The 25,470-nt window shown below is 43.0% G+C and overlaps 2 protein-coding genes, 1 long non-coding RNA gene and 1 other non-coding gene across 5 annotated transcripts; 1 reads left to right on the top strand and 3 right to left on the bottom strand.

Annotated features, from left to right (window-relative positions):
* The first annotated feature begins 2,355 nt into the window (after positions 1-2,355).
* On the top strand, positions 2,356-5,940 carry LOC123124203 (copper-transporting ATPase PAA1, chloroplastic-like). The gene is made up of 3 exons (XM_044544863.1): positions 2,356-2,611; positions 5,363-5,516; positions 5,691-5,940. The coding sequence occupies exons 1-3, from the start codon at positions 2,387-2,389 to the stop codon at positions 5,708-5,710; spliced, it is 399 nt and encodes a 132-aa protein (XP_044400798.1). The 5' UTR covers positions 2,356-2,386; the 3' UTR covers positions 5,711-5,940.
* A 1,751-nt stretch (positions 5,941-7,691) lies between these two features.
* TRNAV-AAC (transfer RNA valine (anticodon AAC)) lies at positions 7,692-7,766 on the bottom strand. Its single transcript has one exon. It is a non-coding gene; the product is annotated as a tRNA-Val (tRNA).
* Positions 7,767-10,422: 2,656 nt separating this feature from the next.
* LOC123119278 (GTPase LSG1-1) lies at positions 10,423-14,260 on the bottom strand. Its single transcript, XM_044539011.1, has 7 exons — positions 13,820-14,260; positions 13,628-13,717; positions 13,442-13,528; positions 13,013-13,106; positions 12,596-12,652; positions 11,938-12,017; positions 10,423-11,850 (listed from the first exon to the last, which is right to left on the bottom strand). Exons 1-7 carry the CDS (start codon positions 14,083-14,085, stop codon positions 10,716-10,718), a joined length of 1,809 nt encoding a protein of 602 aa, XP_044394946.1. The 5' UTR covers positions 14,086-14,260; the 3' UTR covers positions 10,423-10,715.
* Positions 14,261-15,993: 1,733 nt separating this feature from the next.
* LOC123119277 (uncharacterized) lies at positions 15,994-24,048 on the bottom strand. 2 transcript variants are annotated; one of them, XR_006458584.1, is made up of 6 exons: positions 23,731-24,048; positions 23,595-23,661; positions 23,342-23,526; positions 23,201-23,269; positions 20,923-23,119; positions 15,994-20,836 (listed from the first exon to the last, which is right to left on the bottom strand). It is a non-coding gene; the product is annotated as an uncharacterized lncRNA (long non-coding RNA). The 2 variants fall into 2 exon arrangements; XR_006458585.1 differs by having other exon boundaries at positions 23,201-23,250.
* Positions 24,049-25,470: the final 1,422 nt, after the last annotated feature.

Below are 25,470 nucleotides of genomic sequence, written 5' to 3'. Positions count from 1 at the left end.
TGATGTACATCTTAATGTATTCTAAGTGGCTTATTTAAGCAGAGATGTTGTCATGCAGAACATCTTTTGAAGAACACACCTATATGAGTCTGATTGTTAAACGTCGCAATCTATGGGAGTACGGTGCTCTTTAGTAAACTCATGAAAGGCCTCGGAGTATGACGCATAAGCTCCACCCGCGGGGAAGTCCCATAGTAGCCTAGTATCTGTCAATGCTTTGTGTGAAGCTAGATTCACAGAACACTTGCAGTTCAAGGCCTAGTCCATTGTTCAAGTTGCTTACTAGTGTAGCATAGATTTCTAGGTGGAAATTCAACTTAACAGTCTCCACTGTAGTACCGGTATATAAAACAGTGTTTTGGAACCAAAGGCAAATTTTGTGTGTCTCTGGAATCTGGTGAGGGATTGCTGGAATTTGGTCTATTTCGGGCTAGCCCAATAGCCATTTCAGAATTTCTAAGAAATATTAGAGGCCCACTTAGCCCATTCGTGCAAGGCAAGAGGTGGGACTAAAGTTTAGTACAACATTGCTAGTTTGGTAGGAGTTGGACCTCCTTATAAGGGAGAATATTTCTCCACATGTATGAGCATGAGAACAAGAGAGACATTTACGCACGCTCCTCCTCTGTCGTGCCGCGGGTTGCCGGAATGAGCCGAGCCATTGTCTAAATTTTTGTTGCGCATGTCTCGTATACGAAAGGTCACACGAAGACTGAAAAGTTTTTACTATAGTGGAGATTGAATGCGAACGACTGCTGGTTGTTCGCTTCGTCTCCATCTCTTCGTTTCACCTCCCGTCGCTGCCCATTCGCCTCCTTAGAGACACACCAGAACATCATCTTCCTCTCGCCACCGAGTTCCAAACTCTGATCTACTGCTAGGTCCTTCCCCATCCCAGCTTACAGCATGCACCGCAGGTGGGGACAGTAGGTCTCCGAAACCCCGCCACTTCGAGTCCTGTACGGGAGAAGGGTGATAAGGTTTTTGGGGAGCGCTCTGCACGACTACTGACCTCTTCATCACGGAAGCCACAGACTCCGATGACTACTTCCTAAACGACGACTTCTTCCCCGACGTTGACAACCTCTTCGACGACATGGCCGGCGAGGATGTTAACCCCGACACCAATGCTTCTGCCGCGGCTCCGTACGTCTTCGTGTTCTTTCTGTTTGAGATCCCGCCACAGTTTCTTGTTCCAGTTTCTGCTCTAGATATATTCTGTTCACATTCACTACTTCAGATGCCATTTCCATACTCTCTGTCGGATTGCATGACTTATCTTGTCTCTGTTGTGATAGTCATGTTTTATCTACTATTTCTGTTAATAAAATCATAGGGTAAATTGTTCATATTTCCAACAGATTGTATTTATCCATGATCTGTTAGGAAGAGCAGGGCACGTGATTTTGAGGAACAAGACTACCAATAAGGTGTTATGGCGAATCAAAACAGATAAACTTAGAAGATATTCTTCAATAAACTTTTATTTTCCATGTATGTTTTTTCTATTTTCCCTTTTTTATCTACCTTTTCTTTTTCCGTGTTTGCCCATTTCTGTTTCATTTTGGTATTTTTGATTTTTGTGTTTATTTTTCTGGGAGATAGGCCCAACATTTAAAAAAAAATTGTGTTTTCTTAAAACTATATGAGTATTTTTTAGGCCCGACATTAAAAAAATTGTTTTCTTAAAACTATATGAGTATTTATATATATATATATAATACGTGATCATTTGAAAATTACATTGATATTTTTTACAAAAAGGCGAAGATTTTATTTAATTACAAGAACTTTAAAAAATGGTAAACAATTTATAAATTAACAATAACTTTTTTAAGTGCCAACACTTTTGAAGAACTACATGCACAATTCTTATAAACATGTGAACATCTTTAAGACTTACCCGAGTATTTGTAGAAACGCATTAGCACTTTTTAAGTAGACAAACATTTGAATAAAATGCGCCAACACTTTTTGAAATTACGTGAACACATTCTTGAGATTACATGAAATGCGTGAAAGTTTTTGTAAAAATCATATGAACATTTTTATAAATATATGTAACAAATATTTTAGTTAGATGAATATTTTTCAGAATATTTGAACGCTTTTGTAAAAAAAAGTTAAAATTTTTCTTTTTATTAAAAACATCATATAAATCAATGGAACACATGTTTATTATTATTGTTACATACATTTAAAATATTATTAGTGAAATGGATACATTTTTGTGATCTATAGCACAGATAAGATAGTCGCGTGCATCATAATGGAATAAGAAGGCCCACGTAAGAACAGAGTGAATGGATATGGACTCGCGGCGGAGGAGGCCGAACGAAACCAAAATTAACGTGAGCAGAGCAGCGAGACACGTCGTACTAGAGCAATGGAGCCAGCCGTAATCACAGCAGCGCCGCCGGCCTCGGCGGCCACGCGGCTCCTCCCCACGTCCATCGGCGGAGGCGGGGACAGGGGCGGCGGTCGCTCCGATGGAGGAGGAGGCGGCGGCGGCGGAGGAGGAGGAGACTCTGGTGCCGGCGCTGCAGCGGCGATGGCGCTCGTCGAGGCCGGGATGCTGGACGGCAGCGACGTCATCCTGCTCCACGTCGGGGTACGTAGTTCTCATTAGAATTGCTGGGACGATTTTTTTTCGAAAAGGGGGACTCCCCGGCCTCTGCATGGGAACGATACATACGGCCACATTTATAGATAAATAAAGAGGTTCAACGAGGTTAGTCTGAAAACAGAAAAACGGCAAGCTCACAAAGAGCCACAACGCCAAAAACAAAAGGCCCAAAAGCCACAACCTGCTGGCAAAATAAAGATAGGTAAATTAATCGCCTATCCTATTACATGACCGCCATCCAAACCGGTTGAAAATATCCCGCACTACCATCTCCCACCGGACAGATCCAGTAACCAAACGCTCCCTGGCCTCCGTCGGAGTGAGTAATGACCACATACGGATCAGCGCAGTAGCTCGGAATAAAACCTGCAAAAAATGAATAGTTGTTGTTCTGTTAAAAGCCAAATCATTTCTGCAGTTCCAAATTGCCCATAACAACGCACATACTCCTACGCGAATGTGTCTAGCTGTTTCGGACTCTATCCCGACAAGCCACGTTCCAAATAACGTACTGACCGAATTCGAAGGAGTAATGTTAAAGGCAATTTGCACCGTGCGCCACAAAACTCTCGCCAACGGGCAATCAAAGAAGAGGTGCTTGATAGTTTTGTCCCGATCACAAAACTACACCTAGTAGATCCTGTCCAGTCGCGCTTAATCAAATTATCCTTTGTTAAAATGACTTGTTTATGTACAAACGACATAAACACTTTAATTTTCAAAGAAACTTTGACTTTCCAAATATGTTTGGAACTAGGAATAGCACTAGAGTTACTGACATCGATATACATCGACTTGACTGTGAACTCTTCAGACCTAGTAAGCTTCCAACACAACTGATCGGGCTGATGAGCTAGCTGAACCTCCATCAGTCTACTCATCAAATGAAGCCATGCTTCCCACCGTTCGCCAACAAGCACCCTCCTAAACTGAATATTAAGGGGAATTGACTGCATAACCGTTGCAACAAGAGCATCACGTCGTTGAACAATACGATACAGAGACGGATACTGAAGCGCCAACGGCGTTTCACCAAGCCAAGTATCCTCCCAGAAGCGAGTGGTGTTTCCATTACCGACAATAAACTTTGTTCTATTAAAGAAGGCCGCTTTGACCCTCATAAGCCCCTTCCAAAACGGCGAGTCAGTCGGTCTCACTGTCACCTGGGACAAAGTCTTGGACTGCAGATATTTACTACGGAGAATCTGCGCCCACGTTGCCTCAGTCTCAACTGACAACTTGTACAGCCACATACTGAGAAGACATCTGTTCTTGACTTCAAGATTCTCAATACCAAGGCCCCCCTGGTCCTTTGGTCGACAGATGATATCCCATTTGGCGAGTCGGTATTTTCTCTTTAGTTCATCACTCTGCCAGAAGAACCGGGATCTATAGAAGTCCAGCCTTTTCCTAACCCCAACTGGTACTTCGAAGAAAGATAAGAGAAACATAGGTATACTCGTGAGCACCGAATTAATAAGAATCAATCGGCCTTCATATGACATGAGTTTGCCCATCTAGCAAATCAGTTTCTTCTCAAACCGATCCTCGATGCATTTCCATTCTCTGTTTGTCAGCTTACGATGGTGAATGGGTATACCTAAGTATGTGAAAGGTAATGCCCCCAATTCGCATCCAAACAATCATCATTCACTTTAATTCCAACACTCCCTTTTTGCGTGAAAGATTCTACCTGGCGTCGTCAAGCTTCATCAAAACCCTTCATGCGTAAGGCCTGTTGAAGGAAAGACCATTTGACTTTATCGTACGCTTTCTTGAAATCCACCTTGAAAACAACACCATCAAGTTTTTTCGTGTGAATATCATGGAGCATTTCATGAAGAACCACAACCCCTTCTAGGATGTTCCTGTCCGGCATGAAAGCAGTTTGAGTAGGCTGCACCACAGCATGCGCAATCTGTGTGAGCCTAATAGTCCCGACCTTGGTAAAAAAATTTGAAACTAACATTAAGAAGACAGATGGGCCTGAATTGCTCGATTCTCACAACCTCTGTTTTCTTAGGAAGCAGGGTTATCGTTCCAAAATTCAGTTGAAAAAGCTGAAGCTGTCCAGAGAATAAATCATGGAACAACAGCAACAGATCCCCTTTAATAATATGCCAGCACTTCTTATAAAACTCAGCCGGAAATCCATCCGGGCCGGGAGCCTCATTATTTTTCATCTGCGATATGGCCTCAAACACCTCTTTCTCAGAAAAAGGAGCAGCTAAAATATCATTCTCAACAGCAGTAAGCTGAGGCACATCCTCAATCCTAGACTCGTCCAGAGACACACAGTTATCCTCTGGAGAAATGCTGGGACGATGCCTCCCTTTTTCATTTGGTAATTGGTAAGCATTGCAGGGTATGTCGTGCGGCGGATGCGCCGCCAAAGTGAAGCGGATTCTCGAGAGCCAGGTCCGCTCCTCGGCTTTTGCAAAATGTTTCATCGCTTGCACGTTTGCTACGAATACTACTCCCTCACTCTGAAAAAACTTGTCCAAACTTGTCCCTCAAATGTACTCCCTCCATCCGGAAATACTTGTCAAAGAAATGGATGTATCTAGATATATTTTAGTTCTAGATACATCCGCTTTTATCCATTTTTGCGACAAGTAATTCCGGACGGAGGGAGTATATATCTAGCATCAAGTTAGTGCTAGATACATATATTTGAGGGACAATCTTTTTCGAACGGAGGAAGTATGTTATATGCTCGTGTTCATCTTTGTACAGCCTGAGGTTGCTTCTGCCACGATCGACTTGGCCAAGGCGGCCGCGGTGGTGCGGACAACACCGGAAGCCATGGCGACCAAGGACTGGCACAAGGAACTTGGGGAGAAGCTTGCAAATCACCTAAGAAATTGTGGATTTGAATCTCATATGCTTGGTACGGGTTTGTGCTTTTCTGTCTTCCAAGTTTCGATCCAGTTAGATGATGCATGTGGTTTGAGTTCAATAGGTACATTTACATTACCGTACGTGTCAGCACTTGTTTTATACAGCAAATGGCCTTCTCTAATTCTCTTGGAAACTCAAGTGCGCGTGTCTTTCCCATTTGCAGATGAAGCCGAACAAAGTTGATTCAGCGTCGGCACTCTTGAAGTTCTTGACAGTCGGATGGTCTTGTTGAAGGCAGTAACTACTCTTGCAAAAGTTGTGCATGTGGTTGTGGCAATATGAGAAATGTTTTGCGTCGAGTTCTGTAGTCTTAAGTCAAATCTCCATTAATTGCATAAACCATCACATTGTGGGCTAGATTTGCAGGACACACGGGTTTACAGGTTTGGAATAAAAAAACCACGGATTCTCAGCCTAATCTTTTGAAGAAAAAAACATTGTTGGCGTCTTTGCCCCATTTGGTGACAACTATGACATTGTTTGTACTTGAGTCACTAGAGGAGACGGCCGAGTTGTTTCAATCAAAACCGGAACGAATCGGTACGGGTCAAACCTCTCCTCACCCCCCCCCCCCCCCCCCCCCTCTCGCTCGCACTTTCTCCCTCATAGAAATCCATAAGAATCTGATTTGTTATGAACTTTCGAAACCAGAACCTGTCTTTGAAGTTCAAAAATAAACTGTTAATCCTTGACTTGGAGTACTCTTTGAAGCTTCACAAAAGAATAGTTCTAGTAGGCATGCAATTAGACCATAAACAGGAACCGCTAGCAATTTCTCTTTTATGTTCTATAGCTATTTCCAATTTTATAGATCATGCGCGTGCATATTTTTTTTAAAGGATCTTCGATCTTTGATGTGGCACTCTGAAACCAGCATCACTTTCGGGTTAGGCTCTCATAAAGATATGTGGGGGACTTCTTAAAATGAAAGAGTTATGTCCTTTACTAATTCCACTTTTTGCTAGAAAAAGTGTGGTTAACTCGAATCTAGATTTTGTTTTCTTATCCTCCACACTTCCAGCTTCCCAAATTAGTTTGCCACGTTCGGATGCATACATAGTTGTCCTTATTTTCTATTATGTTATAAAGAAAAAAATGATTTCTAAGTTTACATATATATATATATATATATATATATATATATATATATATATATATATATATAGTAATTTATCCTATCTAATTTGGTGTATTGTCCATAAAATATTATTTCATGTCCCCTTGGTCAATGTATGATCCGCATGCTGAGCACCGTATTGTACTCTTTCTTTTTTTCAAAAGGCCGTTCTACTTTTATCTACATATGTGAGTAGAAACCTTTGATCTAGCTTTGGGGGAGGGGGTACTACAAAGAAAATGTTCTGGTAGGAATTTATGAAAGAAGGGCATACGGAGAGCGGGGATCTTCAATTTCCTCAAAGTTGGTACTGAAATTTCTGGTTTTCTAAATATAGATCTTAAACATTACACGCTATGCATACAAATTCGCAAAAAAAATGTATGCATACTGTTAGAATTAAACACGCATGTTTAATTGGAAGGGAATCTCCCCTTGTTAACTACCATACAGTTGCCATCAGGCAACCGACGCGTCTCTCCCTTCGCGTCCCTCAGTATCGTCGCGTCCCTACAGGATGTATATATTGTAACAAACCCAATCAATGAGAACGGGGATTCCACTACTTGTCAATTGTCTCTCGCTTTTACTTTACAACACATACAAAATTTCTGGCCTTCTAAATATATATAGATCAATCATAATGTGTTGTACTCCCTCCGTAAAGAAATATAAGAGTGTTTAGATCACTAAAATAGTGTTCTAAACGCTCTTATATTTGTTTACAGAGGAGGTAGAAAAGACAAGTACTTTGTTCCAGAAAAAAGATGGTGAGATGTGAGGAGAAACATAAACATCTAGTTAGTTCACATGTGCTTCGACATTACTTTTGTTGTTTTATTTCCAACATCTATCCCTTTTTTTGCGGGAATCTATCCTATAAACCTATGCACTTCATTGTGGGGAAAATATACAAATGCACAATCTATCATCACCATTATCAAGCTCAAGCAGGAAAAAATGTCAATACAAAGTTCAGCAGACAAAAAATAAAATTAAAAAAACAGCAATAATAATAAGAATAAACAACCCCAGCAAAAAAGAACTTGGCATCGTCCGGATTTGAACCGGAGATCTTCAGCGTGTTAAACTGACGTGCTAGACCAACTACACCACGACACCTTTCAATTTTATTAATGCAACAAGCATATATAATTTATTCAGACGATATTGTCACCAGACCAATTATGACGTCACTGTCACCTGGACAAAACGGAGCAAAACAATTGTGGCATCATCCGGGTTCGAACCGGAGACGCAGCATATTTAATTTATTAATCCAGTATTACTGGTCTAATTATGACGTCACCCTGGGATACAGCCCTTTTCCTGTCTAATCCTGACACGACGGCGACGGCGACAAACTGCAGCAAACAAATTAAACCCTGGCTTCAATGTACTGGAACAGCAATCTCCAAAAAAGAAAAAGATGTACTGAAACATCGACTTGTGAACATCAGCAAACAAATATCAAGACACCATCTTCAAGCGCCAGAACGCACACCGTTGCATGCAGCACCATTCAGCGGTACAAACTTCGGAAGAATAAACCTAGTACTCCCTCCGTAAACTAATATAAGAGCGTTTAGATTACTACTTTAGTGATCTAAACACTCTTATATTTCTTTACGGAGGTAGTACATAAGAAGATGAAGGAATATATAGGTGCATAACAAGTTGAAATTAACACTGCAACACTAGATAGTTCCCACAAAGCAAGCAAAAGAAGACGACCGACTCGAGCATACATGCAATTTCTTCCTGATAACAAGCAATCTATCATCGCTCAGCAGAGTACATCATTGACATTCATCAATACTTCAGTCATGTTCATCAAAGTAAGAGCCGTCGTCCGGAAAAGCACCAGGAAGAAGGTCCTGTACAAAAGTTTCCATCTCAAGCTGAGATTCCCGGGCGTTTACGGTGTAGCTGGAGAGGAGCTGCAGGATGGTGAAAGGAGGTTTGGCAAAGGTTGGCCTGATGGGGTGTAAGAAGGGTTGCATGATGATGGTGGGGGTTAAGGGATCTATGGCTTCACAGACCCTCTCTTCTTTTTTTGTCTTCAGGTCATACTGATAGATGTCATGTGACGAATCTGTGCACTTGATGTAGTAGATGCAGTTGGAGACGACAGAGGGGAACTTGTCCGCACTGACAGACACGCACCTACGATAACCGATGAAGATGGCACGGCTGCCGATGCTCTCCACTGGCTCGAGCTCATCGCTGTCAGTGTCCAGCCTGAAAATTTTCAGATGTGGCTGCACGTTCTCTATAGCCAGCAATTCTCCAGCAGATTCAACCAGGAAGAAGCGGTTGGCATCTCCTGTCCAGGAACGATCAGCAAACCCCATAAAAACTTTGTCCACATACATCCTGTAAGGATCAATGTGGAGCAGCCTCATCACACGGAAGATCTTGGCAGCCAAAGCAACCGGAAGCGGCGCCACCCTTCCCTGCCAACCATCGGCAGCGTAGATGCCGCCAGCAATGGCAAACGGCATCAGAAAGAATGAGCTCATGGCTTCAATAATCTCTTCTCCATCCAAATCCCGGCAGAAATCGTCGGTGTCAGGAGCAGCCATGTATTGACCGCAACCACTATCCCAGACCAAGATGAGGGTGGGTGAAGAACGGAGGTCTGCAGAAGTGAGCGACAGCGCAAAAAGGCCGGAGAGAGCGGCGGCAGCAGGACCCCTGTAGCAGGGCACGGGCGCCTTGAAGCGGATCATGTGGCCGGTGAAGGGGTTGAGCACGACCGCCGGGTGAGGGGGCTTCTTGTCGGCGAGGACGAATAAGCCGCCGTGGGTAGTAGCAACAAAGCAGTACCGGCGGAGCAGAGGCAGGTCCAGGCGGACGATGCGGCCGCTGAGGGTGTTCACCAGGAGGCGTGAGTCGCTTCCGACGTCGAAGAGCTCGTCGATGACGATCCACCGGCACGGGCGGAAGCGGAGCTCGGAGGAGTTCTTGGGGTCGTCGGTGGCGGAGCGCCAGCTGGGGCAGACGGCGCGGAGGCACATGTAGAGGTCGAGGTCGTTGGTGTCCAGGAGGCGGTCCGCGATGCGCCGGACGAGCTCCGGCGGAAGCGAGGACCAGTCCGCCATGGCTGGCTTGATGGATGAGAGGTTTGACATGAGTGTGTGGGAGTTGGATTCTTGCTGCTGTGGGTAGGAAGTCTGAACGCGGGTAGATGAAGGTGGTTGTTAAGTAGGGGTTCGAGTGTGAAATGTGAAGGCGGAGCAGCAGCATTGCGATGGGGCGCATGCGTTGGTGACTGGGCGCGCGAGAACCGAAGGGTGGGTGTTGGGCTGTTGGGGTTCAAATTCAATGTGTGTGCATGGCCACCATTGGATTCGCTTTCTTGGAAATGACAACAATGGGCGTCTTCGTTTAAATGACTGATTTAATGTATGAGAGAAGATCAAATGACTGATTACATGTATTTGAATGAGAGAAAGTAGTTTAGGGGAACTGGAATGAGAGAATGCATTTTCAATTTTCAATTTTCTCATTTCTTGCATTGAAATAACTTTCTCTTCAAAATGTAACTTGAAATGCTGAATCTACACAAACAAATTTGCAAGAGGCAAGAGGTACGTACTCCAAAGTTTGCATGAATCATTCAATGAATGGAACGGGGGCAGGTTGTCCTCTGGCTCCAAAAAATACTGCAGCTCACCGAAAATGTGAAAATCCATGCGCACAATGCAATTCCACTCCGTATATGTAAAATAAAATATAGTTAGTGCTTGAATAATGATCAGCAGCCTGAAAAAAGTACTTCAAGATGATCTTCACATATGTATAGTTACGTCGATTGTTGAAAAATTACAGAACACCACGCGTATCACAAGTCACAACCCACATTATATTCACAACGGCAATCTCTGCATGTTCGACACATTATCAGGAAACAATCTTCAAGAAACAATCTTCAGCAGTCGGCAGACAGCCAGAGCAAGCGGCTATATTATGTGTAGAATGTATTTCTTGACCTTTTTTGCATTCAACAGCCATCTTCCCGGCAGCAACTGTGATGTGTGCTTGTTTTGGATGCTTGGGACACTGGCACTAAACATTTCCGCTCACGCTAACCGTCGGAGTATTGACGGTGGCCTTCTGGAAGTCCCTTACCACCGGCGTTCCATCGCTGCCATCGTTGCTAGCCCTCCAGGACCGGTCCTTCTTCCGCTGAGGTTTCCTGTGCTGCGTCTGTGATGCCTGGTGCTGCTGCTTCTTTCCAGTGGCATCAGATCCTTCGATGGCGGCCAAGTCAAAAGACTCGAGCTCACTCAAGAGCTGCCTCATGTCTGGACCTCCTGTTGCATCATCCTGTTCATCAGAGTCGTCCCTGCCAGATTCGTCAGCTGCTGAAGCAGTCGGGCCTTCTGCTGCTGGTGCAGTAGGTTCTGTTGTTGCTACTTCATCGTCTGTGACAACACCAGGAGGGAGCTCATAGTGCGGGATTTTGCCGTCGATGTAGTCCTTGAGTATCTGCCTAGCAGCCCTGGTCTCGTCAGGCTGCCCACCATGGCTGACATGGCCCCGAGACGCGCAGTATGACCGCAACAGCTCAGCTGCAGTCGGTGGCCGAGATTGTGATTCATATGGCTTTGGCTTCGGCAAGGAGATTTTGTAAATCTGCTCCAGGACGTCTCTTGGGACACGATCTGCCACCACTTGGATGGCTTCCCTGTGCTTTGTCATCCGATCGATCGGCAAGACACCGCACGACACCATCTCATGCCTCGAGCTTGAGAATGAAGGGAAGACCAGACCAGGACAATCACACAGCATGAGCTCTTCAGAGATTATCAATGTCTGGAAATGTTTTGTCTTACCAGGTGTGTGAGTAACACCGGTCTTCTTCTCGCCAACCAAAGCATTTATCGTGGAACTCTTCCCAACATTTGGATAGCCAACAAATCCAGCAACTACATGTTTAGCCACTGATGAAACAGAATCGGTAGAACTTGCTTCTTGTTCCCCTTTACTAGCTGAAGTCCTTTGTGCTGCGATAGATTTCGCTTCAGCTTGCAACCTCGTCAAAAGTTCTTCCCTGCCATATATCTTGGTATCCATATCAGATGAAGCAGAGTCTTCTTTACCACTTGACATTTTTCCTTCTAATGTGGCAGTAGCAGCTTTAGCTGACCAGAAAACATGAAGAATATCGTGCTCCTTGAAATAATCTGCCCATATTTCTCTGCATTTAGGCCAAATTTACAAGGACGTCATTTCATAGTCATGCTATATAGTACAACAAATTAATCACAATGGACAAGGTGCAGACCTGATATTTAAAGGTAGTAGATCAGCCTTGTTGACAAGGAGCATTGTTCTCTTGTGTTCATCAAGTTCCTTGGCATATACCTAGTACATATAAGACTCATCAGATCAACAAAAGGCTGCAGAATCCGCAATAGAACACATTAGGTACAACAACTGATTTTGGTGCCAAACACATAAACCTATCATGAATGCACAACACTAGATTCAGATTAACATATTTTACTTTTGTAGCAGAGAACATGGAAAGTTCATCTTAATATGGAGAAAAGAAAAACAAGACTGAGATCACAGATCATGCTAGCAAGATAATTTTAACAGAGAAGAACTATGAGAAGGTTGAATTATGTATGTTTGCTCACGATAGACAGAAAACCTGGATTTGCTTCGGCCACAAATACAGGGAACAAGCACGTTCTAATAATATAGCTGTTGCAAGCTTCCAACTTGCAAATACTTGCATCAGAAAATTACTAAGCATGTAGTCTCCGAATGAGAATTCATGAACAGCTCTTCTGGACCAATTTTACTACTATTGGCTTCCATGCACAAAACTGGACACTGGACAAACTTAAACCAGGGACAAGCTGCAATCATTTTGCTATGCATATTAGATATTCCTTGAGTTAACCAAATTACTACAGGAACATGACAAGAAGTACCTCAAGATCAGGACATCGGTAGAATAAGGGATCTCGAGCATCAACTACCATGACCAGCTTCATGGAAGAAAAAACAATAGTCAGTACTTCTGCATGATATTCATTATGAGTTGCTTATCTTCAACCAAGGCACAGTAATAGGATTGAGCACAACAGAGTAGCATATTTACAGGATAGTATATACAGTAGTAAGAGTACAAGTTATATTAATTCAGCGTCATTACATAGCACAGAAAGACCACGTGTGACCTTACAAATGCATCTGCCACTCATTTCTTAGAGAATATAACACAGCGGATGGGATAAATCCAAAAAATTGTGCTAACACCTAACAGTTGGGATCACAAGACTGGTAGGCAAGCAGTGAATCACAGGATTTATGGGTGACAATGGCAGCAAAAGTGGAGCATTACTCACCAAATCACTGCGTTCAATTACTCTCCAGAGCTGTCTCCAGATGTCAATGTTCTTCTCGAAGGGTGTAAGGACAAGCTTGTCATTCTCTTCCAATCTAAGTACAAGAATTGATCAAAGCTTTCAATATGTCAAATGGCACAATAAGACACAGCAAGCAGCACATTTGTAAGAAAAATGGCTGTCACAACATATGCAGAAGATGTACACTGATGCTTACGCACGCAACCCATGAGAAGAATCCGTAACACAAATGCTCAAAACATGGTACTACTACCAAATACCATTACCAGTTACATACAAAAATCAATGGTACAGCTAATAAGTTTAGCTGAGATTATCAGTCCTACAACATGCATTTTGCAGCCGAATTCTCTTCAAACTAGAAAGTTCCAAATCATAAACTGAGTAAAAACACAACTCGGTACCAACCTCGCAAGATTCCTCCGCCACTCAAGGAACGCCTGCCTCTCGCTTGTGTCGAGCTCCTCCGCGGTCATCCGATTAGTCCACGGTGGACTGCAATCACGGGCCACAAACACAGTCAGATCAAAACCACAACCCTAATGAACTCAAAACAACAGAACAATTAAAGCAAGAGCAATCAGGGGCACTCACCGCCTTGGAACCCCCAGGCTGTTAGCGTACAGCGCCTCTTGCTCCTTCCGAAGCCTTCGCCTCTCCTCGGCTGTCTCCCCGGTCGCGTCCCTGCGCCCAATCAACCCAACCATTTCAGACCAAACACCATTCCAACCAACACAGCCCGGAACCGACGAACATGTCTCACTGGAGGGACGGGAGGAGGCTTACAGGTCGATGACGAGGTCGGAGGAGGAGGCGGAAGCGGCGGCGGCGAGGGCGGAATGGAGGCGGTCCTCCTCGGCGGCGCGCTGGAGGACGGCGTCGATCTCGCTGACGTCGATGACGGACTCGAGGGGCGGGGCGCGGCGGCGGGAGGAGGAGGCGAGCGCCTCTCCCCGCTCCTTGGCGGCCGCCGCCGCCCTGTTCTGCTGGCGTATGAGCGCGCGGCCCAGGTCCTCCGCCCCCTTCCCGCCCTTCTTCCCGCGGCCGGACATCGCGTGGAGACAAGAGACGCCGGCCCTGGCCCACGGACCGTCGGGGATATCGGCCGGCGGCGAGAAGCTCGGAGGCGGAGCGCTAGGGTTTTAGCGAGGAGGACGGGGGAGGAGGAGGAGGCGTGCTGGAGGAAGAGGACGATGCGACGAAGAAGAGGAGAAAAGGTATGGCAAAGGGGAGACATGGAGTTCGTTTTCTCCTGTGGGTGAGCCTCTGACGCCCCGGCCCCACCTGACAGAGGGCGTATGTGCTGACGCAGCCCACCAGCCAGTTTCAAATCTCTGCTCTAATCTTCTACTCCTAATGTCTGAGTTGGTAGTCTCGCCTCACTCCGGTTAATCATTCCCTTATCCCACCAACACATTTAAACCGGATTTTATCCATGATCTATTTAAACCGATTTTAGCTGCCAATAAAATCAAGTTTCTCTATTTCTAATGTCTGAATTGGTAGTCTCGCCTCACTCCGGTTAATACTTCCCCACTGGTTTTTATCCCACCAACACATTTAAACCGTATTTTATCCATGATCTATTTAAACCGATTTTATCTGCCAATAAAATCAAGTTTTGGCAGTATTTGGTAACTTTTATATGGAAAAGAATAAATCATAATCAATATTTAATCAATTCCTGAAGACTAAATCTCTAACTAAAATGGCAGACCGTACGTCATTTCCTTCCTTCGCAGCCCAAACATCTATCAAAAGCATCTTGCATTCCCTCGATCGTCTCAGAAAACAAATCCTCCCGATTCTGATTTTTCTTTCTATTCTTTCCAATCCTCACTCGATCTTACTCCAGACAACGGGTTTTGCCTCCCTTCCAACCCATCACGTCCGTTCTGCAAGCCCCCATGAACTACCCAGACGTGAGGGCTATAGCAAGGGCCTGCCCATTGTACGTGGCCAATTGCGGGCGTCCATTTCCGTGAGCCCTCGGCCACCGTGGCCGTGATGGCCCTCGCCCGCACACCTCTCGTGAAAGCCCTCCCCGTCAATTCAACTACAAAAAAATTCAAAAACAAAGTACTATTATTGGCTAATGCAGTATACATGATATTATGCAACTGATTGAAATTTCATAAAACCAAATGTATAAATGCAAACTTAGTGCAAATACAACACCTCAGTCTCATCAAAATAAGAAACAATCATCACCTATCCATGACACAACACAGGGAGGTCAGCAACAAAAGACACCCACATATCTGAATAAGTTCATAGTTTTCGTATAATAAACATAGAAATAAACAGGTCCACACAATCATCCATTATCAAGCACAGCAAAGTCCATAACCAGAGTCTCATCAGTGTCACCTGCATGTGTACCATTCTTCTGAGCAACATCCTTTTAGCAACAAGATGACCTCGCGGTAGGAGTCGCCTTCGACAATATGTTGCTTGAGGTTGTTCATGAACTGCAATAGAGTGTAGAATGCAGTATCCTGGAGGTGAGAGATGCTTCCATGGCGCCACACAACCTCAGTCAAGTACCCTTCATCGTTCATGATTGTCAGGAGGGTAGTGAAGTTAGGTGGTTGGAGGTTCAGGATCTCGTGGTAGGGGTTTATCTCATTCCACGAGAGAGTAGACACCAGTGCTTGTCTGCCTTTAAGATAATCGTAAAATCCTAAAGTATTAGCTCGGTGGTACATAGATTCAAAACACATTCTAAATGATAAAGTATGTTCATTTTTAAAGCTAGCTATTGTCAAATGCATTTGAATGTAGTTGTTATTTCTTGTAAGTGAACAAGGAGAATTTACCTGGCCATGACTTATGTCACAACCCTCAAAGTCTTGTGGTCCATCACCTGGATCCCAATGCCACAAAACATGTGTATTATCAATAAAAATATTCAAGTGAACTAAGACCAAAAGGTTGCGACAGATAACTGAAACCCCTTTAACCAGTATAACAAAAAAAATCTAGGACTCATTATCTGTCGAATCCCTTTAACCAAACTGATAGCGGGTTTCATAGAGAACTAAACATAGGTTTGGTTGAAGGGATTCGACAGATCTTTCAAACTGATGGCGGGTTTCATAGAGAACTAAACATAGGTTTGGTTGAAGGGATTCGACAGATCTTTCTAGTTTAATAAGTCCTATGTTTTTTTAATACTGTTTAAAGGTGTTTTAGTTATTTGTGACAACCTTTTGGTCTTAGTTCACTTGAATATTTTTATTGATAATACACATGGTTTGTGGCATATCGATCAGGCGAGGGACCACAAGCCTCTGAGGCTTGTGACATCAGTCGTGGCCAGGTAAATTCTCCTTGTTTACATACAAGAAACAACAACTACATTCAAAAGCATTTGACAATAGCTAGCTTAATAAAATAAATTGGAACCTAGTTTACCAATTAGAATACATTTTGAATCTCTATACCACTGAGCTAATACTTTAAGATTTTACGATTATCTTAAACACAGGCAAGCACTAGTGTCTACTTCTCATGGAATGAGATAAACCCCTATGACGGGATCCTGAACCTTCAACCACCTGACTTCACTACCCTCCTCACCATCGTGAACGGTGAAGGGTACTTGACTGAGGTTGTCGAGCACCATGGTAGCATCGCTTGCCTCCAGGATAATGCATTCTCCACTCTATTGCAGTTCATGAACAACCTCGAGCAACATACCATCGAAGACAAGCCCTACGACGAGCTCGTCATGTTCCTAAAAGGATGTTGGTCAAAACAATGGTACACATGCATGTGCCACTGATGAGACCCTGGTTATGTACTTTCTTATGCTTGATAATGAATGACCGTGTGGATCTGGGTTATTTCTATGTTTATACGATATACGAAAACTATGCATTTTATTCAGATGGGTGGGTGTGTTTTGTGGCTGATCTCCCCGTGTTGTGGGGCTGGTAGGTGATGATTGTTTCTTATTTTGATGAGACGGTGGTGTCGTATTTACAGTGATTTTCATCTATATATTTGGTTTTATGAAATTTCAGTAAGTTGTAGAATCTCAGGTATATTACAAAATCCAATAATAGTACTTTGTTTTTCGAATTTTCTATAATTGAATTATTTGGCATGTTAGGTATATTTTGTGGCAAAGGAAGCTGGATGGAGAAACTGTATTGGTAACTTATCAAAAGTGTATTCCATAAATTATCAAATTTAAAATTTGAGATAGTTTTAAATGGAATAATTTTACATGAATTTGATTGGAAGTTTGGCATGCAAAGTTAGAAACCTTTGCACTTTTTTGGATGGTGGAAATTTCCTAAGATGTTAGTATAATTTAATCCTTAGAAATAATTTTATAGTAGGTCCTTTATGGCACTTCCCATGCCTAAATTTAAAGTGGAATTTAAAACATGCCACACCTCGTACGAATAAAACACTGAAAATGTTACTTTCAACACAAAACCTAGAAACTATAGCAATCACTAAGACCATGTCCAAGTCTTAAGATAGAGCCCACCTAATAGAAACACTTGTACATGTGAACCATCATTTTCTGTAAAATAATAAATTTTAATTGATTGTACAAGTGTTGCGTTATTATATATCTCATTATATTTGCTTGGCTTTCGGTGGCCGAGCCAGGAACGTCACAATATATTTCTATGAGTATGAAAAACCTTACCGTGTATAACTACCCAAAAAATACCCCAAGACGTCATGTGAAAACATACAAAATATTGCTTAATCGCACAATAAATCAAACATTTTAACTCAGTGTTTAACGATACAAAAAAAGATAAAACATGAGGCAAACTACAAATAGCAATACGGGTATGAAAAAGGCTCTAAGAATTCCTTTATTTTAAGGCGCATTCATGTTATATCTATAATATTTAGGTCTAGACCCTTGAGCTACAACCTAAACTTATCACTCAAGATCTATATATTTCTACCTCATAGATGGTCGGCACATCATGGACAATGATATTTTATAAGTACTAACATTTCTAGATAGCTTTAATGTTATGCCTTCATTGGTACGGTTTTCAACATTCACTCCAATTAATTTTTGCAATCTTACTCGTGTATCCTAACAACATTAGCGTGTTTTCTTCACCTTGTAAGTGTATCTATGTATTTGTCTAAAGTTTCAAGTTGCATTTATTGCTTATGATCCATTTTTTATATATTAGAGATGCTGCCATATTGTATGTATATTGATTTGTATAGATAACACACATTTTTCGAGATTGCTTTCAAGTTATGTCTTCGCCGGTAGGGTTTTCATAATTGTCCACTTTTCATTTCTACGATTTTACAGCAAGAATTTGTGCAGGAAATGATTTTAAGTGTTTGAGACTGACTAGTGGCCTACGTCAGTGCACATGCCCTCTGCCAAGTGGGCCCTCACCATCAGAGGCTCACCCACATGAGAAAATGAACTTGATGTCGAGAACATATCATGTGAAACGGGAAAATCTATGCACCTAGTTAACCACGTGATTTTGAGCCATTGGATGGAAATCTGAGGAATGTGGTCGGGCTGGAAGATGGATTGTTGACATATTTGAAAATTTCTCCTCTGTTTTTTTGAATCCAATCCACACACTACATCTTACTCTCACATCCATAAATATATTTGTTTAATTTTTTGTTCTAGACATAAAAAGGGTTATATATTTTTTAACAAAATGTTTGATTTTGGATGCGTTCTGGCTATAATATTTGTTTTGACGTGATGCTTGAAACAAGATTAATACTGATTAATATCTTTTTGTTTCACTTGGAACTTATGAATGTTGCGGTCAAGTCTCAAAATAATAATAATAATATCCAACATTAGCCTTGTTTTGAACATCTCATAAAAACAAAGATGATGCTCAAACCAAATCTAAATTAGGATATAAGGTTCAACATATATGGTCATTCATATGTTTGGAGAAAGAAATTACAAATATGATGAGAGGAGAAAATGGTGGAGTGTGGGCTGATTTTTATAATGCGTGAGGGTTTTGTTGCTAATGTGCCAACAATCCATTTCCCAGCTAGCTTACATCCGTCAGATATACATCTAATGGTCCAAAGTACCTTGGTGCACCCGGAGCACATATTCCTTCACTTCATTTGATATGTTCACACTACACCCACTTGTGCATGTACACAACATTCTCCATATAAAATTTTGTAAGATTTCACAAAATATTTGACTATAAAATTTGTTGTCAAGCTTGTATATGGGAGACCTTCAATGTCTAGAGTGACGTTATTATGGTAGTGGAGGGATTATAAGACATAATAGCATATTTTAGATAATATACGGTTGATCATCTCTGGTACTGTCTTGCATGCACACCTAGGTATCTAATTTACTCAGCAAAATCCATGCACCACTACGTCAAAGAAATTCAGAGAAATCCCTAGAATATGATTTTACTATAATAACTTTATGTTTTACTTATAAAAGTCATCATGATGATAATTTCTTCTTTTTTGGGGTGGATCATGATAATTTCTACAACAGTGATAGGGCAAGTTATGAAAGATTATCTCACATCTATGTTGTTGTCTGTTTTGAGATGGATATTAAGGAACATGGGGCTGTGACTCGGGTAAATGCAGAAGAACACAAAGCATTGGCTCCAGGGATTTGTATTGACACCGAAAAATGTTTAGGCAAGGAATACTGAGATAAAATTATGTTTTACTTCAATTTCTGTATCTATTCGATATCCTGGAGTCCATCTTTCACTATCATAAGTACATGTGCAGTTTGGCTCAAGCTGTCTATTAAGGAATTGTCTAGAAAGTCCAAATCATGTATAGTAGACAATATTATATTTGTATAAAAAATATAGCTAAGTAACAAGAACAGTATCTACTAGTCCTATTCCAAGTTCCAGCTATAACTCGATATAAATGGTCGCATTCCAAGAAACCATTGGATGAACTTGAAGAAAAACATGCAACAGACGCCACATCAAGCACCAACATATTTCTTTTTTACATAATTCTGATGACTCCATATTATCGCTAGTGGTAAAAAATCCAGCTAGAACCGGATGATGGCACTATCGTTGGTGAGGACCGACTTAATTAAAATCCGCATTACTAATTTTATAAATTGCTTTTTAGTTCCCCTATCTCCGATTATCCCCTACTTGATCAGGATGTCAGAGGTAACAATCCTTAGCTATCGACGGAGAAGAATGCCATCCTGCAAGCCCCATTTTCTTACAAAGAAGTTTGTGAAGCTATCTCATAGATGGATCAGAATAAAGCGTCGGGACCAAATGGGTTCGATGAGGAGTTCTATCAGTGCTTCTTGCGAGTCATAAAAAGGATTTTGTGTGTATGTTTGTTGAATTATACAATGGGGATTTGGCTTTGTATAATTTCATTTTTTTGTATTTTTTCCATTATTCTAAAGTGACAGCTAATCGGTGATCGCTCACAATGTGTATAGAACGACACAGACGACGTTCATGCCAGGGTGACACATCCTGGATGGGATTGTTGTATTACATGAAAGGATCCATATGTTGTGGTCGACAAAACTTGACATAGCTATCTTCAAAGTAGATTTTGGAAAGGCCTACAACAAATTTAAATGGCCATTCTTGCAACAATATATGCAAATGAAAGGCTTTCCAACAAAATGGCGTCAATGGATTGACTCATTTGTTTGAACGCTGGAGCCTCCTCATTCCTCTATTTCCTCTTCAAATTGCCCTCTAATTCTTTTCAACGAGGCCAGAGGCCAAATGCTTTCCCCTTCACCCTCGGCATTTGTTTGTACCTTTCCTGGGCTATCCCATACTACAACATACAAATGAGCAATGATTTAATGCTCAATATTATATGCAAATATGGCATTTAAAATGATGACAAGAGTGCTCACATACTTGTTAATGCTAACACTGCTAGGAGATGAGTTCCTTGCTTGCTCCAAAAACCTTCCTCGACGGTTGGAACTCTCTTTTGGTCGCTTCCAATACTTTACACTAGTTTGACCATTCTTGGCGACCGCATGCAGAGTGGTATCATGCCATGCCAACAACATAGAAGGTCTTCTTCATTGATGTAGTTTGAAACTGGAGATGCTTTCTTCATAGAAGATTGGGAGGCATGGAATTGATCCAATTTCGCATCTTTGCTCGCAGCATCCGACCACCCAGTGTGCTCAACAACATTTAACGAAGAGAGAAGTCTCTACTATTCAAATCATTGGTCTAAACTGAATCTTGCATCATACCCCTCAAGGAGGATTCATTATTAACAAGCAATCCTCTGAAATACGTAAAAGCATCACTACGCACAAATATTACACAGTTGCCACCATTGTTCTACTAACACCTTGCATTGAAGCAAACAAATCAAAGGACAAAAAAAGGAGCTTTATTTACCAACTTTGCATATCACCAAATGCTTCAAAGTTTGAAGGTGCCAATGCTTTGACAGCTGCTTGAACAAAGTGGGGAGTTGAAATTCGCCTTCTTCCTCCATTTTGTATTGTTCTTCGCTACGGTTGCGCGACCAACACGTGTGGTGGCTGCAGGGGAGGTCGGAGGATGGAGGTGATGCCTGACAGCAGAGGGTCCGTAGCCTGTGCGGTTGCATCGTCGATGGAAGATCCAACAAGGTGGTGTCCTCGGCAACGTGATGTTGAGGGGGGTTGCGCAGAATAGTATGGAGGAGTAGGATGAGCGGAAGCGCATGATCCCATGGGACACCGGAGGAATGGGATGTAGGGGTCGTGTCGGAGTTCATGGTGTCATCGACATGTCATGTGGTCGAACGGAGGTTGTGCTACGACGAGGTATGTTAGGTGGCGTTGCGGGCGGGAAGAGGGGAGGGAGGGGAAATGTCGCTCATGCCAAGTAGCAATTTTCGGGATGGAGTGCGCTCTAAATGTCCCTCTCCCCGTCTTCCAAATATTGAGGTAGGTCTTGATTCGGTGTTCCCTTCAAACATATGGCAATCGGAGTGGTGGATGGCGACTCTGCTAGAACGACTTTTTTTAGTCAAAGTTGCCATACAGGTTATTATGTGTTTGGCTTGATATGACAACTCTGCTAGAGTTGTTCTAATACCACAAATTTCCTCATGAAGTATTAGACTAAAAATTGCAAACGAGGAAAGTTTCCTACATACGGAAAGAAGACAAGTAGTGTTTACTATTTCAAGTATGATTACTTCGAATTTTGAACTGAAATGAAAAAAACTCCTGGTTTCTTAAGAAAAAAAACTACGGAGAAAAACAAACAAACTTAAATGGCCTCTAATTAAAATCGAACCCGCAAATTCCACTTGGTAATAAGCAGCCTGAGGGCGCCTCCAGTGCAAATCCCTAAAACAGACACTACAAATGTCCTCAAACGTGTCCGGACGTGGTACGCGGACAAGATGCGGAAGGCAACCATCCAAAGCTACTTGCAAATTTCGTGAGAGAAATTGCAATGGGAGAAAGGAGGAGAGGGCAAGTGGGTGCGTGGTCCCTGTATGCATCGCTGCTCCTCTTGCTTTTGGAGGAGAGAGGGGAGAACGGAATGGGTGGTAGCGTAGGCACGTGGTAGCTTTTTGTTGGTCAAGAGGATGTTCGGACTCCCGCATAGCCCCCTCACTCGGGATTTCGAACATGCGGACTGGTCCATGGACATACGAGTTCGTATTGAATGACAAAAGCTGATCCAAACATTGTGGTCCGGATATATACGTGGACTTTGAGGGTCCGCTTTAGAGATGCTCTTAAGCAACGATATTATCAGTAACCTATACTCTAGTCAAGACGGCAAAGATATGTGTGGCCATTGCAGAATCTTTCCAGTTTACTATAATACAATACGGTACTATTTCAATATTCAGTCCATGATGGCTCGTGTGGCCGAGCATCAAAGTAAGACTGAGCATTCCGCCTATCGTGATACCAAAGAGAAATATTCTCCGCGGTGCAAGTTTTCGTGCGACATGGAAACTTGGTACAAGTTTCAGACTTTCAGTTCCCACATGCTAAAAATCAAAGTTTAAGGCAAACCTCATGGGGCATCCGGTGGCATCAATCGCCTCCCCTAGATCGACATAGCGTCCCATGGCTGCAGCCAGCTGCAAGCAAAACAAGTCATCACAATCCACAAAGTGAAGAAGAATAACAAAGAGATCCGAACAAAGGTAACTGAAGCTCACCATCGCAGGGCAGAACTTGGATCTGCTCCTCCTCGTGCTCCTCCTCTACCCTGTGTCCTCCAACCAATCCTATCGGTCAAAGTTCATCAATACAACACGAGCACCTGATGAAGTGAGGTAAAAGTAGAACTGAACCCTTACAGATCTCGGAGGAAGACGGCTGGACGAGGAAGGTAACGTACGGGCTGCTGCGGCGTCGGCGGCCGAGGAGAAGCGCCCGCCCGGTGCCTCTCCCTGACGTACGGCCACCGCGCCGCACCAGAGAGATTCGGCATCCGCTTGCATCAAGGTCCCCCTGGATCATCCTAGCGTCCCATGGCTGCAGCCTGCGAGCAACGGAAATCATCATGATCCACAAAGCTAAGAAGAACATCAAAGGTAAATGGACCGTTACCACCGCTGAACCCGGATCTGCTCCTCCTCCTGATCTGCGGGCTGCTCCTCTGCTCCCCGTCTACCCTCTGTCCAGCCAATCAGATCGGTCAAAGTTCACCAGTGCAGCACGCGAAGAAATGAGGTGGAATACTTACATGTCTATGGGGAAGAAGGCTGGACGAGGAGGTGTTGACGGCCGCGGCGGCGGCCGAGGAGAAGCGCCCGGTGCCTCTCTCTGACCGTTTGACGCCTCCCGGGCAGGCGGCCACCATGCTCCGCCGCGGCGCCGGGTTCCAGTTCCAGCGCGTAGCCCAGCCACCGCCAACTCGGGATCCGGCGGGCGGGAGGCCGTGCCTAGATGGAATTCTAGCGGGATAGAAGGGATCGCGTCGAATCGAATTGGAGATTTGGGGTCCTGGCCTCCCTCGTGGGTATAGACGGGTGCGACGAACTGTAACGGACGCGCGTGAATGAGCAGGCAAGGCTGGCAATTTGAATCAATTTGGTAGGTAGGCAGTGGCCTTTTAGCTATCGGAGTGAATTAGTAATAGACAAGTAATAAATGTACTAGTAGCAAGATTTGCATGCTTATTTCTATTTCTAAAAAATACAGATTTGCTATATTGAGTAATGGTGCAATATTTGGTGAAATAATAGGCAAGTAATAAATGCATTAGCAAGATTTTTTTTTTTAGAGCATGGTTAATAAGAGAGCCCGCTGCTGGCTATATAGCAAAGCCATGTCACACATAGCTTTCATTAAAGCCCACTAATACAATAGCTTGGCTGTAGACTAGCTATTGAAATAACTATAGCACTTATTACTTGCATGCAAAGGGAGGCAAGGAAGGCCACGTGATTGGAGGAGAGGATCTCTGCGTTTTAGCTTTCACATGGCTGCATGGGAGCTGCTTTTTTCTTGTTTCTTGCGCTTCAGCCGGCTGCAAGTGAAGCGCCCGCCTCCTTCTCTTTCCTCTTTTCTCTCGCTTTCAAGTAGGATTTTGATGACATGGAATGAGTTATAGCCTGCTGACTAGGACCTATTGTACTTGCTCTGAATGGATGTATAACTCCCTCCGTCCAGTTGCATAGGGCGTCTAACAAAAATTAGTTTTCCAAATATATAAACCACCATGCATGAAAGAACCTATTCATTCCCCGTGATCATTAATTTTTATTTTGCATGCTATTATTCTCATTGGTTAGCGCATTAAATAGGATTTGCGTGCTATTATTTTCATTGGTTGGCGCATTAAATAGGATTCCATGTTACTATTCATGAATTAATGATATGGGAAACCAACATTGTAGTTGGCTCCTCCCAATTTTCCAAGTGGGTCAAATAGGAGTCATTATTGACATTGATTTTTGGTTTAATATTCTCCATCCAATCTTTACGCACCTAGATTGCAATGCGGCTCTTTAGATGCCCTAGAGTAGCAAGATTCACATCCGTATATTTCTTCAAAAAGGTATATTTGTATTCGTATGTTGTATGAGTATTTGTATTTGTTATCCCCTCGCTGGTGAGTTAAATGCAAAGAACCATCACTTTCATGTCACGATTAGTGGAAAGCCGTCACTTTATGATTTGTGACATTTCGCGCCGAAATGAAATTCTGATAGTGGCAAGAAATACTAAGTAAAAAAATGATCTCATTTTGACGTGGCCGATCACCAGCCAGCAGGTAGCGATGACGGCGCGACATTAACGACCGTTAGTGGCCGCCATTTTTTTCTGCGCTCGGGACGAAGATGCTGGGTCGGGCCGGCATGTTCGCTCGTTTACGTTTGGGCTGGGTTTGTTCGTAAACTGGGCTGGCGCTTTCATTCTGCTCGTTCGATTCTTCTTAAAAAGAAAGAAAACCTAGCGGTCGTTCGATCGATTGACTGGT

The sequence above is a fragment of the Triticum aestivum genome, chromosome 5D, assembly GCF_018294505.1.
Source record: "Triticum aestivum cultivar Chinese Spring chromosome 5D, IWGSC CS RefSeq v2.1, whole genome shotgun sequence".
Classification (NCBI taxonomy): Eukaryota; Viridiplantae; Streptophyta; class Magnoliopsida; order Poales; family Poaceae; genus Triticum; species Triticum aestivum.
This window is presented reverse-complemented; position numbering and strand designations above follow the sequence as displayed.

What these genes read in the sequence shown, in the direction of transcription:
- LOC123124203 (XM_044544863.1), top strand. Translation starts at nt 2,387, where the DNA reads ATGGAGCCAGCCGTAATCACAGCAGCGCCGCCGGCCTCGGCGGCCACG. An exon ending in TCATCCTGCTCCACGTCGGG is followed by an intron (nt 2,612 to 5,362) that starts GTACGTAGTTCT and finishes ATCTTTGTACAG; the next exon opens with CCTGAGGTTGCTTCTGCCAC. An exon ending in ATTTGAATCTCATATGCTTG is followed by an intron (nt 5,517 to 5,690) that starts GTACGGGTTTGT and finishes TCCCATTTGCAG; the next exon opens with ATGAAGCCGAACAAAGTTGA.
- LOC123119278 (XM_044539011.1), bottom strand. Translation starts at nt 14,085, where the DNA reads ATGTCCGGCCGCGGGAAGAAGGGCGGGAAGGGGGCGGAGGACCTGGGC. An exon ending in AGCCTGGGGGTTCCAAGGCG is followed by an intron (nt 13,529 to 13,627) that starts GTGAGTGCCCCT and finishes CCGTGATTGCAG; the next exon opens with TCCACCGTGGACTAATCGGA. An exon ending in CTACTACCTTTAAATATCAG is followed by an intron (nt 11,851 to 11,937) that starts GTCTGCACCTTG and finishes GCCTAAATGCAG; the next exon opens with AGAAATATGGGCAGATTATT.